General features: G+C 30.6%; 2 protein-coding genes and 4 non-coding genes across 6 annotated transcripts; all 6 read left to right on the plus strand.

Moving 5' to 3' along the window:
• Positions 1-3,661: 3,661 nt before the first annotated feature.
• LOC139427166 (glutamate [NMDA] receptor subunit 1-like) lies at positions 3,662-4,936 on the plus strand. The gene has a single exon (XM_071188030.2). It carries the CDS (start codon positions 3,662-3,664, stop codon positions 4,934-4,936), a length of 1,275 nt encoding a protein of 424 aa, XP_071044131.2.
• A 1,354-nt stretch (positions 4,937-6,290) lies between these two features.
• TRNAR-CCU (transfer RNA arginine (anticodon CCU)) lies at positions 6,291-6,363 on the plus strand. The gene has a single exon. It is a non-coding gene; the product is annotated as a tRNA-Arg (tRNA).
• Positions 6,364-6,584: 221 nt separating this feature from the next.
• TRNAR-CCU (transfer RNA arginine (anticodon CCU)) lies at positions 6,585-6,657 on the plus strand. Its single transcript has one exon. It is a non-coding gene; the product is annotated as a tRNA-Arg (tRNA).
• A 221-nt stretch (positions 6,658-6,878) lies between these two features.
• TRNAR-CCU (transfer RNA arginine (anticodon CCU)) lies at positions 6,879-6,951 on the plus strand. Its single transcript has one exon. It is a non-coding gene; the product is annotated as a tRNA-Arg (tRNA).
• A 6,379-nt stretch (positions 6,952-13,330) lies between these two features.
• On the plus strand, positions 13,331-14,605 carry LOC147801005 (glutamate [NMDA] receptor subunit 1-like). The gene has a single exon (XM_087155720.1). It carries the CDS (start codon positions 13,331-13,333, stop codon positions 14,603-14,605), a length of 1,275 nt encoding a protein of 424 aa, XP_087011846.1.
• Positions 14,606-15,444: 839 nt separating this feature from the next.
• TRNAR-CCU (transfer RNA arginine (anticodon CCU)) lies at positions 15,445-15,517 on the plus strand. Its single transcript has one exon. It is a non-coding gene; the product is annotated as a tRNA-Arg (tRNA).
• Positions 15,518-16,264: the final 747 nt, after the last annotated feature.

Genomic DNA, 16,264 nt, shown 5'->3' on the forward strand with positions numbered 1-16,264 from the left:
CTGGGTTTCTGGAGGTGTTAGAGAGATTGTGCATTCTTTCTAGTTTCTATTGGGATAACTGATACCGGTACATATACACAAACATAGAGCAATCCTCACCATAAAAAGATTTAAAGAAATAATTATAATTAGTAAATAATTACAATAAATTGAAAAGCTGATAACAAACCTTATGAATAAAAAAATATGAATAATTTCTTATTTTAACTTTTTTAGTTTTAGAAAATTTTGTATGATGACTCATTCATTATAAAAATTTAAGATGATTTTTCCAGGTCATCAAATAGGTGGTAATCTACTAAGCAGTTCAATTAAAAAAGCAATAGTAAATATTTTTTCATGTTTATCCTTATAATCAAATAATTAACATTTTTAAATATCATTTTTTAATTGAATTTATCTTTTTCTCGTAAAATATGATAATCGATTTCAGTATAAATTTAAAAATGTCTTAAGTAGAATTTTTTTTTCAATAGTGTTTTTATAAACAATTAGTTTTTTTATTTTAATTTTTTTCTCGGTATTTTATTCATCATTGAATAGTTGTTTAATCTTCATTCATAAAAAAGAAAGTTTGATTAATAAAAAGAAGGAATGGTATTTGAGGATGTAACGGCTGAATCTGATTTAATTTTAAATTATACCAAGATAAATTTTACTTTACACTTCAGAAAAATATTGATTAAATTTGTAACCATTAATAAATCTTTCTAATGCTTATAATTATTTACCTATTGCATTTAAAAGAATTTTCAGTTATATATCTATAAATTAGTCAGCCAGCGTAGCACAATTTCAGTCAGCATATATCGCTTATTTGATGATAGTGTTCCAAACTATACATAGATGGCACCACCATGACTATTGCCTCAATATGTTACTAATTATGAAGTTATGAAAAATTTAACTTGTTCGCTAAAATTAAATTTATTTGATATCTGAGCTGATTTCTTAAAGTTGGCGAAAAAAATTTTCCGACGTTGTTCATTATGCATATATATATATAAAACAAATTGGGTAGTAAAATAATTTCAGTATGTAATTTGATCTTGTAAAATGGACAATTTATTATTATTTTTTTTATAAAAATTTACTTTTTTGAATTGTTATTTTTCGGAATTATAGTCCAAATTGTAAAGTTAAATTTTTTTTCTTTAAAATTGCATATTTGTAATTTCTTTCAAATTGTATATTTGGAGATAAAAAATAAAATGATAAAATTTTGCATTTAAACTGCTTCAAAAATATTTGATTATTTTTTTAAACTTAAAATAAGCAATAATAAATGATTAAATAATTTTTTTATTTGTTCTAGACGTACGGCCATTACAGCCATTCTCCATTTTCAAGGTCCTATTTCCGAATTTCACTAATTACCCAGCAAACCATGAACGTGGAATTTTTTCTGAAACACTTTTTCCAATTTTCACATTTTTTAAAAACATTTCACGGTTTTCACACTTTTTAAGAAACTTTTTGAAAATGGGAAATAGCCGTAATTTGGAAAATGTAGCCTTAGGGGAGAGGTCGATATTTCGCCACGTTATTATTTTTATTTCCTACTTTTTTTTTAAACCTCTTACTGCATCGAATGAATTGAAATAATTTCTTTCTTTAATTATTGTCTTAATTTACTTTCTTTCTTTCTTTAAAGATCTAACAAATGTTGCTTATTTTTTTTAATTAACTTATTAAAATTTTTCGCTTTAATTTCCAGTTCATTTTTTTCATAATTAAACAAACATATCCCATTTTCTAATGAAATGATTTGCCTATTTTTCAAAAATTAGTGAAATATTAGCAATATTTAGCCACAAAAATATTATTCATACTAATGTTGTTAATAAACCAAACACTAAACGAAAATGTCACGATTTTTGTTGTTGTTGCTTACTAGCAAATGAGGAACAATGTCGACACGCAGAATGACCATTTCGTAATTCGATACTAAAAAAGGTTCTGAAGTATAAAACTGAATTTAAAGTGGCATTATTTGTCTTCATGTTTTTTTTATCTTTATTCATATATAATACAAAGTATACTGTTTCGAATTGTACCGTTAGTTCAGTGACAGTATTTTTCATGCAAATGAGCCCAAAGATTTTTGTTTCAAATCAATAAAAAAAGTTTTTGGTAAAAATTTGCAATACCGTTTCTATTTTGGCGACTTCTTATGTTCTTGCAGAAAGCAGGGAAAATTACTTAAAAGTGAGATTTTCTAATGAGAAGCAATCGCGATGAAATAATAGTAAAATGAAATCGCGTTAGGAAATAAATTGTGATAGCAACAATAAGATAATTAATTATAAATAGTAAAAGCTCCAAGGTACAGGGCCCAATTGACACCCTATTTTACACTTTAACCAACTTTTTTTCTTATCTTTCTAGGTATTCATAAGAAATTAACTTAGAAAAAATTTTAAGGATCGACCTTTTTTTTTCTTTTTTGATATTTTATTTCAGAGGAAAGAGTTTGGACCAATTACCTTGGTTCGCCCCAATTTCATTGTTAATATTGTTATTAATATTTTTCGTTATGAAGGATCGAGTCATTGACCTAAAACGTTTCTTCTTGTTCTATATCTTCTTCATTCATTTACTATTTCTAATAGTTTACATATCGGCAATTTAACTGTTATTCAATACTAGCTTGTGATCACCTAATGGGGGTTCACTAGACTTCTTTAAACATAATATAATATTATTGCTACCTAGTTTAATAACTGTTAAATTGTTGTTAGCTACGAAAATGATGTGAATTTTTTATTACCTACTATTTAAGAATCACTATAATTTTTTTTAAAAAAAACTACTTTTCTGTATTTTATATTTTAGTACAAATATAATTCCGATAATCTTACAGATTTTTTTAATAATTTTTAGACTGTTTTTTGTAATTAATAAATACGAAAATATATTTTTGCTTGTAATTTACGTTTTGCTTGTAATTAACGTCAAAGTGTTAACATTTCTCCAATGAACGTCATTAATACAAAGAACTAGTGAGTTGTTGGCACTATTAAATTGTTGGCACATGAATATGGGACACTTGTGTCCCATTTCAGCCAAAGGGTTAGTGTTTCCCTAGTGAATGTTATTAATACATTAGTGAGTTGTTGGCACTAATAATTTAAATCATAATATTCCTTTAGTTTCTTATTTTATATATTGGCTAATAAAATGATTTTTGTAAGTTTTTATTATTAGAACTTTTAATAAGAATCGTGATTTGACATTTTGTATTTTAATGTCTAGATTTCAAAATAGATTGTTGAAAAACTAGTACATACTGTAGCTGTCTATCGCATGCTGCCGGCCATTTATTATTATTTACGAAAGATTTAATCAATAGCCAATGTCCAGACAACTAATTTGGCAACTGCATTATCTAAATTAACGCTACTGCTTTAACTAAATTAAACTTCATTTGCGAAAGAATGAAATGAATTGTATATGTTCAATGTCCAGACAAAATTTTCAGTAGCAATTGATTTTATATCTCTTTCATAAGAAAAAAATGCGAATTGCAAAGTTGCGATTTTGCGAAACATATGATAGTATTTGTCGAACAAGAATGAAAATTTGATTTCATCACAAGTAAAACATGATGAAATGCTATGTCTCTCGAAGATATTCATTTCATGTGAAACAATTGTTTATGATGGCAATGCGAAGAAATGTAAGGTTTGCTATTGTACCAAGATTTGGTATTTTTGAGGTACCTGAAAAAGAAAACATAACTCTTGACGATGTAAGTGGATTTGAAAAAGAAATTTTAACCCTTTTATCAAATGCATTAAACTGTCAACTAGATATTGTAATCCCAAACGACAAAGAATGGGGTGAAAAATTAAGTAATGGCAGTTTCTCAGGTGCAATTGGCATGCTGCATCGAAATGAAGCCGATTTGGCGATGGGACGCATGAGTATCACATACGATAGGGCCGAAGTGGCATGGCCAGCTTCTCCTTACGACCTCCAAAGCATCCAGTTTGTCACAAGATTACCAACCAAATCTGTAGATACCAAGCTGTCTTACATCTATCCGTTTCAATTGCATCTATGGTTAATAATAATGTGCACATTTATACTGATGCCTCTGTTATTCCAGATCTTTATGCAGCGTCGATATTCTTTGCAAGAGCATATTTTTAACACCGTAAAACTTCTGCTTCACCAAACACCGAATTATCAAAAAGCCAATTCCTTCAGTGATAAAATGCTGCAATTATCGTTTCTAATTGGTGTTTTTTTGTTATCGCTCAGTTACAGCTCTGTTATTTTAGCTGTATTGACATTGCCGGCTAATGAATTCGGCTTGCTTACAATTTTACAGCTAACTAAAGCAGTTCAGAATGATTTAATAGAAGTCACAGCACCTAGAGGTTCTTTGGTTTTAACTTTTTTACGGAAAAGTCCAATAGAAAACGTTCGATTTATTGGCAAAGTAATCCACGAAATTGATTCTTCAAATGAAGCCACAAAGAAAAGTGTAATTGAAGATGGTAGCGCATATGTCACTCCAGATTTTACCATTAAAATTCAAATGGGGAATGAACTTTTATTTTCTAGGGAAGCCTTTGGGCATATGTATGTTACAATATATGCTAACAAAGAGTTTTGTTGTAAGGAAGAGCTTAATTATTTTCTCGAACGTTTAACTGCTGCTGGAATTTATTTGAAAATCTCAAAAGACTTGTTTTACAGATCACAACTTGAAACTATTAACTCAAACTCTTCAGTTAACCAACAGGAAAATTCAAGTATGAAATTGACATTGTGGAAGCTCTCGGAGGCATTTGTGGTATTGGGAATAGGGCTTTTTGTGTCCCTTGTAGTTTTGATTTTTGAATGCGCTTTCGAAAAAATTGAGAGAATTCTAAGAAAGGGTAAAAAAACTTTTATATTGGCAATAAGTTTGTGCTTATCTACATAGTATATTGTGGGTATAGCACCGAAACTTGATAACTTATTGTTTTCTATTTCCAATTAAATATACATTTCTTATGACAAGACTATCTAGTAATAGCTATGAAGGACTATAATAAGACAACTTTGTTGCGAATGTTATACAAATACAACTCTGCGAACAAATTTTGTACAATTATCTGTATGCGACACTTAGTGGTAGGTATTAGAACTACACAACTCTTAGAATACGATAAGAAACATTAATTTGCAAAATTAAATTTTTAAAACAGGTTTGTAAAAGTTATTTATTGTAGTTTTAGTAACTTTACTCATGTTGTGAAAATAACGCTATTTATGCCATTTGAAATTAAATACTTTTTTTCCTGCTTTTTCGAAAACATAGAGAATGCGTAAAGTAAGTGTAAGGATTGAGTTCTTGCTCATCTTCATTATTTAGCATACATATTGGGGATTACGCAATACGGAAGGAAAAATTAATTTGCAAAATTAAATTTTTAAAACAGGTTTGTAAAAGTTATTTATTGTAGTTTTAGTAACTTTACTCATGTTGTGAAAATAACGCTATTTATGCCATTTGAAATTAAATACTTTTTTCCCCTGCTTTTTCGAAAACATAGAGAATGCGTAAAGTAAGTGTAAGGATTGAGTTCTTACTCATCTTCATTATTTAGCATACATATTGGGGATTACGCAATACGGAAGGAAAAATTAATTTGCAAAATTAAATTTTTAAAACAGGTTTGTAAAAGTTATTTATTGTAGTTTTAGTAACTTTACTCATGTTGTGAAAATAACGCTATTTATGCCATTTGAAATTAAATACTTTTTTCCCCTGCTTTTTCGAAAACATAGAGAATGCGTAAAGTAAGTGTAAGGATTGAGTTCTTACTCATCTTCATTATTTAGCATACATATGGGGGATTACGCTATACGGAAGAAAAAATTAATTTGCAAAATTAAATTTTTAAAGCAAGTTTTTTAAAAGTTATTTATTGTAGTTTTAGTAACTTTACTCATGTTGTGAAAATAACGCTATTTATGTCATTTGAAATTAAATACTTTTTTTCCTGCTTTTTCGAAAACATAGAGAATGCGTAAAGTAAGTGTAAGGATTGAGTTCTTGCTCATCTTCATTATTTAGCATACATATTGGGAATTACGCAATACGAAAGAAAAAATTAATGAATGGATTTTTTCTCACAATTATGTACTAAATGTAAAAGGTACCTACGGAAAATATTGAAAGAAAAATCATACTTTACATACATATTTTATACGAAAATTTTAAATCTGTCAGTTTGAAGTAGCGCAGATACGAGGATGTGGAACTAATAAAACATCAATTCTTCCTCGTCTGAGCCCTCGTGGCCTAATGGATAAGGCATCGGTCTCCTAAACCGGGGATTGCGGGTTCGAGTCCCGCCGAGGGTATGGGGTACATATTTTTGTAATCGACATAAATGGTAAAATTACGCTTTGCATGAAGTTTATATCGATGATTTAACAATATTTACTGAATGCCGCAAATAAATTAGGAAGTTGTTGAAAGAAAATCATAGTTTATAAATATATTTCGTACAAAAATTGTTTATTTTAGTTTTAAGTAGCATAATTATAAGAAACTATTATCACAACAATTCATCAACATCAGAGCCCTCGTGGCCTAATGGATAAGGCATCGGTCTCCTAAACCGGGGATTGCGGGTTCGAGTCCCGCCGAGGGTATGGGGTACATATTTTTGTAATCGACATAAATGGTAAAATTACGCTTTGCATGAAGTTTATATCGATGATTTAACAATATTTACTGAATGCCGCAAATAAATTAGGAAGTTGTTGAAAGAAAATCATAGTTTATAAATATATTTCGTACAAAAATTGTTTATTTTAGTTTTAAGTAGCATAATTATAAGAAACTATTATCACAACAATTCATCAACATCAGAGCCCTCGTGGCCTAATGGATAAGGCATCGGTCTCCTAAACCGGGGATTGCGGGTTCGAGTCCCGCCGAGGGTATGGGTGCATATTTTTGTAATTATGCGACCCATACCTGAGCTCGCGGTGTTCTAAGTTAGACAATTTAATAACTTTACATAAAAAAAAGACCCCTAATAATAAAAGTAATAATTTTTTTTTGCATCTTGCTTAACATGTTTTCTCAAAGCATTGCGTTTTGCGACTCGTTTTCAGGTCTATTGATCTATTTAAATAACTTTTTAATTAAAAAAAATAATAATTTAAAAATTGTAAAATTAAAAATAATAAAAAATTTAAATAATTAAAAGACATAATAATACAAAGTGTGAACATATGATCAAGTGTTATACATATGCAAGCACACTGAGGCTGCAATACGAGTTTTTTTTTTAATTTCATAAATATTTAAATATAGAAAAAGCACGCAATTTAAAATTTGCACAGAAAATATCTTTTCAACTCATATTTTGCACCATATTTTTTATATTATCTTTATTCTCTACTATTCTATATATTTATATTATCTGAATCTTATATATATTCTATATATTTTCTGCATATTTTATATCTACATAAATGTCTATATTACAAGTTTTCAAAAAAAAATTCATTTATACCGTAAAATATCAATGCATTTGCCGGAAAGAATGAAATCATTTCACTTAAATACAACAAACAATGTAATAAATTAAAAACAATTCAATTAATACAATAAATACAATGAAATTCAAAGTTAATTAAATACGAAGCAATATTTTATTAATTTGGCAGCATTGAAATATGTCATATACTTCTAACTACAATATGTCTTTACATTCTAACTACAATAATTTTTTTCATCGAAGAAAAAGTCTAAAAATATCGATTTCGAATTCAGATTGTTCTAAATGTTTACTTATTGTCAAGAGTGATATTTTATATTTTAAAGTCTCTTGAATTCAACAAATCTCATAAGAAATTTTTGTATCTTAGAATTAGTGCTTACACAAGAAGTACAGTGCTTTAAAAAATAAAAAAAAAACACTTCAATAACTTTTAATATTGATCTTATTACTTCAAGGACTTATTTTAATACTTATTAATTAATGCAGACGATATTTTAAAATAAGAAATCAGACGCAAAAAGATACTTTCTCTGAAGAAACGTGTTATAGTTTTTACAATAAATTTAAATCCAACTTTGCTATGCAGTTTGGATAAAAATAATTATGTTTAAAAATTCTTATTAGTCTTATAAACTTGAGCGGTAAAATAAAAGAAAATCATTATAAAAAGAGTAAGATCGTTTTTAGGATTTTATTCATTATTTATAACTATTTTCCTATGAGGATAATAATACAGGTTGATAGAGTTGATAAAAATTTTTTGATTTAAAATTTTATGATCATGCAATATCGCCATTAATATACCTACCAGTTGAGTAGTACTATTACTCAAACTAGAAATAAATTTTTCTGAATATAATAAATAAGAAATATATATATATATAGTGTTTTCATGGAACTTTTTAAATGAATATAATATGTCTATTTTTCTAGAAATGCACAGGAAATAAAGTAAGATTAATGTTTTTTAGATTAATAATAAATTGATATTTAATACCCTATTTTTCTATCGAATAAAAATTTCACGCATTCAGTGATGAAGTAAAGGAAAAAAAAATTTCTGATATTTTTTAAAAAGTTAATTATTGTATATTTTTTTATTAGTGAAGAAGAGAAGTTATAATTTTAGAAGATAGATAAATAAAAGGTACTTCATATGTGTTACGAAAATTCTCTCGATTTTAACCCTTTAACAGCGACATACATTTCAGAAAAATTGACCGAAAATAGAATTCTTTTTTACTTTTTAATTTTGTTCTTTATATTATAAAAGATGAAAAATGGTTTTCTATTACAAAAATAAAATTTTAAATGCAATAACTACTGCATTTACAATTTTTACATGCATATAAAAAAGCAATGGATTACACACACATATTATTCAATTAGAGCGAATTGAACAAAACTTTTGAAGCTAAATGTAATATAATTAGTATAATATAATGTAAAAGCACAACAATATGGTTTTCAATGCGTAAATTTTACAAATATTTTACAGTATGGTATATCCCAAAACACGGTACTGCACACAAACCCATATCGCACTCCTTGCATCACCCACATTTTCCTTGCCTCGACTGAAGTCTTAATCGGTGAAAAACTAGGTCATCTATTAGGAAAATAGTGAATTAAGTATCCTAAAGTGAATATCCTAAAGTGAATTACAAATATTTTACAGTATGGTACATCCCAAAACACGGTACTGCACACAAACCCATATCGCACTCTTTGCATCACCCACATTTTCCTTGTCTTGACTGAAGTCTTAATCGGTAAAAAACTAGGCCATCTATTAATGAAAATAGTGAATTAAGTATCCTAAAGTGAATGTCCTAAAGTGACTTACAAATATTTTGCAGTATGGAACATCCCAAAACACGGTACTGCACACAAACCCATATCACACTTTTTGCATCACCCACATTTTCCTTGCCTCAACTGAAGTCCTAATCGGTGAAAAACTAGGTCATCTATTTGGAAAATAGTGAATTAAGTATCCTAAAGTGGAAACGAACCAGCTCGGGCTTTGCAAAATAGAAATGTTAATTTTGCTCCTGCCCGAAGTCAGATCGGGCATCACAAATACTGCACAAATACTGCACTTGCCTGAACTGAATTGGGGCTGCACTGATAAAGGGTGAAGAGATTTCGTCCATCTTTAATAATACTGTCAACAAGGTTCGCACAAGTAACGCAAGTGAGATTCAGATGATAAAAAGAGGTTATGTAATCCATTCCGAAAAATTTCATTCAGAGATGAGATTTTTTCAAATATGGCGACATCTTTGAGTTGTTCAAATTTTACAGTCTCTAAGAGAGTTTCATTTTTAGATAATTTAAATTTGCATTTGAGTAATTACTAATATGCATCGCATCGCAATAAGAACTAGGATTGCCGTTCCGCAGTGGACTGATCGTTAAGGCACGGTTCCCAGCAGATCACCGAAGTCAAGCATCACTGGGAGCGGTCAGTGCGCGGCTGGGTGACCACTTGGATCAGTCTGCGTAGGGGACCGAGGGTGTACGGTATTGGTCCTCGTTGAACTGTTTTACCGTAAAGTGCTCGACTTCTCGCGCAGGTCGTCGGGCTACCCAAGCGGGGGTGCCATCCCCTCTGCAGAGGATCACAATTCTGATGGCATGTCTTCGGATCATCCTCAGGGATGTTTCCCAGACCGTCGCCAATAGTCCATTGTGCAGCTCTAGTGCGACGTAAATGAACTACAACTAGGATTGTCAGCAAACTCATCAAAAAGAGTATTCAGAAGATGATTAGTGACATTACCTGCTTCCGAAACCGACTAAGAATTATTATTTTTTCATTAATTTTGACTAAAAGTAAAATTAAGTCATTTTATTTTATAATCGGTGTTGAACAGCCTACCCAATGTTTGGGTTTACGACTACTAATGTTCAACTCAGTAGCCTTGCAATTTTGAAGACAAGGGAACTCCTGGATCATGTATTGGGAGAAATTTTCCTTCATGGAGGATTTTTTAATGGAAGTAACCCGCATTTGCGTTACGTGGAGAGGAAAACCACGAAAACATCACACGGTTAGTCTGACGGCAAGGGAATTCGAATCCATGAGTTGTCTACCACTAAGGATATTTTTACGTCAGCACTCTGGTCGGTGCAAGCCGTGTGCGGGATTCGTATCGACCAGCCATCGCTGGGATCTGAACCCGATTCACCTCATTGGGAGGTGAGTGCTCTATCTCCTGAGCCACCATGGCTCCATATTAAATCATTACACTCATTTTCTAATTGATCTTCATTTTTAGTTCGTAAAATAGGTTGTCTAGTATCAGGATCTGGGGAGCTAGAAAATAAGTCCGCCAATAAATTCCCTTTTCGAGGTATGTATCTGAACTCAAATGAGTAATCACTAATTTCTAGGAGCCATCGAGTGATTATATCGGAAAGTGATGTAGATTTTCGATATTTTAAAAGAGGTTTGCTATTAGTGAGCAAAATGAATTTTCTATTATTAAGATAAGTTTAAATGCAGTTATGCCTTCATAAATAGTCAAAAGCTCAAGCTTTATGCTTGGATAATTCTTTCAGTTTTAGAAAAAGATTTACTATAATAAGAAATCGGCATAAGAACACCAGCATGTTCCTGCATCAATACGGCTGAAACCACAACTTTACTTGCATCGGTGCTTAAAACAAAGGTTTTATTCTATTCAGGAAGTGCTGAGTTGCAATGGTTCGAGGGATAGAGCGTTCAATTTCCAATGAGATGAACCGGGTTCTAATCCCATCGATGACTGGTTGATAGGAATCCGCATCCGGCTTGCCCCAACTGCAGTGCTGACGTGAAATATCCTCAGTGGTAGACGGATCATGGGTTAGAGTCCCTTTGTCATCAGGATAACCGTGGGAGCTTTTCGTGGTCATCCTCTCCATGTAGCGCAAATACGGGTTAGTTCCATCAAAAAGACCTCCACAAAGGCAAATTTCTCCCACTACTTGATCCAGGAGTTTCCTTGTCTTCTGGATTGGGTTCAAAATTACAAGGCTTCGGAGTTGAATATTACTAGTCGTAAGCCCAAAAATTTAAACGGCTGTTCAACGACGGTTATAAAAAAAAATAAAATCAGGAAGTGCTGCAAATGGTTAGGAAAAGAAAATCTTTTGTAATTTATCAGCCAGCTCAGACCATTTGAAAGGAGCAATTTTTGCTGTCAATTGAGTTAAACAATGAGTTAAATTGACATAATTAGGATAAGGTTTCGATAAAAGTCACAGGTGGCTAAAAATCTTAGTAACTGTACAAAATTTTCAGGGGGAGCAAATTTAGTGATTTTGGCATTATTGAATTCAATAGGTTTGATCAGATAACGAGTTATATGAAATCCGAGATATCTGATTTAGTCTTTGAAAAAGGTGCATTTTCCGGCCAATAACTTTAATATTGCTGAAATTTTTTTCAATCATATCGTTAAAGCTATTAGCATCAAGTAAAAAATCACATTGGTAGGCAAAGATAACATGAATACTAGGTGCATTAAGCTCATCAATTAATTTATCTACTAGAGCTTGAAAAGCAGATGCAACAGTCTTCAATCTGAAGACCATTCTATGATTAGCAAAAGATCTAAAAGGTGTGGTAAAGGTTTAAACTTCTTTTATTCCATTAGAGAGGTTGATCTGTCAATAAGCATTATTGAAATCCATTATACTTAAATGAGCAAACATCATTAATTAAAGTGGAAATCTTAGGGTGGGGATACGTAAAACATTCTATCATAGAGTTTGATATTCATAAATCGAGGACCATTGAAAAAGTAGATTTTTTCGTGTTATTAGATTTTTACGAACCAGCACCATTGGACAAGCTTGATTAGAGACATTTCTACTTATGAATCTAGCTTCAGTTAATTCTTTTAATTGATATTTTACTTCTTAACTTAAGGTCTGGAATACCGGAAAAAAGAAGGGTTTGAATAGGGTTAGAATATTTTATATCAAGTGTAACTAAATCAGTATGACCCATGGAAAAGTAAATTTAACATTATCGTTTTTTTTATCTTTATCCAGATGGTCTAGTTGAAAACCATCCGCAGTTAACTCTTTTTCTCTACAATTTAAAACCTCATTGGAAGCAATGATAGATTTAAAGCATTCATAATCATTCATGTTATTTACATAATGAATATTACTATCAGATTTAGTTTTGAACTTTAAATCATAATCTATTTTTCCAAAGATCTGATTTTTGTTTAAATGTATAACTTTAGACGTTCTATTAGTAATTAACGTAATAAATTCTAAACTCTTTAAGTTATGAATGGAATTAAAAATCTAAGTATTGGGATTATTTACATTATTCATGAACAAAATTAATTGGTTGCAAGTATTTAAATTGTTTATTTATTTTAATGGCAGTGTAAAAGTAAACGAAGTGCCTGTTGCTATGTGAACATACCATGTGGTAGACTATCGCATGACGAGCGCCATTTATTATTATTTGCATCAGATTTAGTCAATAACTAAAGCCCAGACCACTAATTGGGCAACTGCATCATTTAAATAAACTTTATTTATGAAAGAGCGAAATAAATTTAAAGTGTTTAATGTTCAGGCAAAATTTTCAGTAGAGATAGAGTTTTACATCTGAAAAGAGAGTTACAAAGTTTAAAACTGTGTTCTAGAATCAGTTAAGTTTTAAAAAGAGAGTTACAAAGTTTCAATTTCGATAAGTGAATGTCGAACGACAATGTCGATTTGATTTCATCTCAAGTAAAATATAATGGAATGCTTCATCTCTTGAAAAATATTAATTTGATGTGAAACAATTGTTTATGATGGCAACGCGAAGGAATGTAAGGTTTGCTATTGTACCAAGATTTAATATTTTTGAAGTACCTGAGAAAGATAACACCACTCTTAAAGATGTAAATGGATTTGAAAAAGAAATTTTGACCCTTTTATCAAATGCATTAAATTATCATTTAGAAATTTTAATCCCAAACGACAAAGAATGGGGTGCAAAGCTAAGTAATGGCAGTTTCTCAGGTGCAATTGGCATGCTGCATCGAAATGAAGCCGATTTGGCGATGGGACGCATGAGTATCACATACGATAGGGCCGAAGTGGCATGGCCAGCTTTTCCTTACGACCTCCAAAGCATCAAATTTGTGACAAGATTGCCAACTAAATCTGTTGAGACCAAGCTGTCTTACATCTATCCGTTTCAATTGCATCTATGGTTAATATTAATGTGCACATTTATTCTGATGCCTCTATTATTCCAGCTTTTTATGCAGCGTCGATATTCTTTTCAAGAACATGTTTTCAATGCCGTAAAACTTGTGCTTCATCAAGCTCCTAATTATCAAAAAGCCAATTCCTTCAGTGATAAAATGCTGCAATTATCGTTTCTAATTGGTGTTTTTTTGTTATCACACAGTTACAGCTCTCATATTTTAGCTGTATTAACATTGCCAGCTCATGAATTCGGCTTGCTTACGATTTTACAGCTAACTAAAGCAGTTCAGAATGGTTTAATAGAAGTCACAGCACCAAGAGGTTCTTTGGTTTTAACTTTTTTAAGGAAAAGTCCAATAGAAAGCGTTCGATTTATTGGCGAAGTAATCCACGAAATTGATTCTTCAAATGAAGCCACAAAGAAAAGTGTAATTGAAGATGGTAGCGCATATGTCACTCCAGATTTTACCATTAAACTTCAAATGGGGAATGAACTTTTATTTTCTAGGGAAGCTTTCGGGCATATGTATGTTACAATATATGCTAACAAAGAGTTCTGCTGTAAGGAAGAGCTTAATTATTTTCTCGAACGCTTAGCTGCTGCTGGAATTTATCAAAAAATCTCAAAAGATTTGTTTATCAGATCGCAGCTTCAAACTATAAACTCAAACTCTTCAGTTAATCAACAGGAAAATTCAAGTATGAAATTGACATTGTGGAAGGTCTCAGATGCACTTGTGGTATTGGGAATGGGGCTTTTTCTGTCCCTTGTAGTTTTGATTTTTGAATGTGCTTTCGAAAAAATTGAGAGAACTCTTAGGAAGGGTATAAAAACTTTCATATTGGAGTTGAGTTTGTGCTTATCTGGATAGTATATAGAGAGCATAGCACAGCAGCCCTGATAGCACTGAAACTAGATAGGTTATTGTTTAATTTTTCGAGTTAAATATACGTTTTCTATGACAAGACTATCAAGTAATAACTGTGGAGGACTATAACTAGACTACTCTACAAATAATAACAAATGTTATACAAATATCTGTATACGCTACTAAGTGGCAGGTATTAGAACTAAGCAACTCTTAGAATACGACTAAAAATTAATTTGCAACTTCAAATTTTTAAAACAAGGGAAGTAAAAGTTATCTAGTTTTAGTAATTTATGTTGTGAAAATAACGCTATTTATGTCATTTGAAATTGAATACTTTTTTTCATGCTTTTTCGAAAACTTAGGGAAAGCTAAACTTAAGTGAGTTCATGCTGATCTGGAATGATTGAGTTCGTGGTAATCTGGAATGATTGAGTTCATGCTAATCTGGAATGATTGAGTTCATGCTAATCTGGAATGATTGAGTTCATACTAATCTGGAATGATTGAGTTCATGCTAATCTGGAATGATTGAGTTCATGCTAATCTGGAAAGATTGAGTTCATGCTAATCTGGAATGATTGAGTTCATGCTAATCTGGAATGATTGAGTTCATGGTAATCTTCATTATTCAGCATATATATTGGTGGTGCGCTATACAAAAAAAGTAAAAATTAGTGAATGGATAATTTCTCACTATTATATACTAAACGTGAAAAGTGCTTTTGGAAGTTTGTGAAAAAATATCATACTTTATTCATACAAAACTTTTAAAAGTCAGTTTTAAATAACATAGGTATGAAGATTCAGAACTATTACTACAACAATTCTCCTCCGTTTGAGCCCTCGTGGCCTAATGGATAAGGCATCGGTCTCCTAAACCGGGGATTGCGGGTTCGAGTCCCGCCGAGGGTATGAGTGCATATTTTTGAAATAGACTTAAATCTCAAAATTACGCAATTGAATTTTTAAGGTCAAACTTTTCTTACTGAAAGTGCAACGTGCCTTTAGAATTTATTGAAAAAAAATCTTAGTTTTCTTGTATATATTTCAAAAAATAAAATGCTATGCTAATTTTAAGAGTCATGGATATGAGGAATTAATGCAATGACTTTTTTTTTTCAGTTCGTGACCTCGACGCTATAAGTTTAATATTTTCATGACCTTACAAAATAAATGAATTAATAATTGGATAAAGAAAATTTATACATAAATATATGTACCTAACTAAAAAAATTTGAGAAAGTTGATAAAACTAGTAATAATTGTAAGTTAGAGTTGATCTTATGTTGATTTCTTTTCACAATATCATGTAAAACAACCCAATTTGAGGTATATTGATCCTTTCAAATAATTTTCTAATTTGAAGAAAATGACAGTTCAAAAAATTAAATTTTAATATTAAAATTATAAATTTTAATAAATAAAAGAAATAATTCAAACCGTGAACATATCATGAAGTGGTACATGCACATGCACTTACCGCGGCAATTCGAATTCATTGTCATTTCATAAATATTTAAATATAAAAAAGCACGCAGTTTAAAATTTTGAAATGGGAACATCTTCTAAACTCATACTTTGCACCATATACCATATTCCTTCGATTATCTTTACTATTATTCTACATATTCTCTATTATTCTATATATTTATATGATCT

The sequence above is a fragment of the Parasteatoda tepidariorum genome, chromosome 12 (genome assembly GCF_982258835.1).
Source record: "Parasteatoda tepidariorum strain Cologne lab strain chromosome 12, Ptep-v5.0, whole genome shotgun sequence".
Lineage (NCBI taxonomy): Eukaryota > Metazoa > Arthropoda > Arachnida > Araneae > Theridiidae > Parasteatoda > Parasteatoda tepidariorum.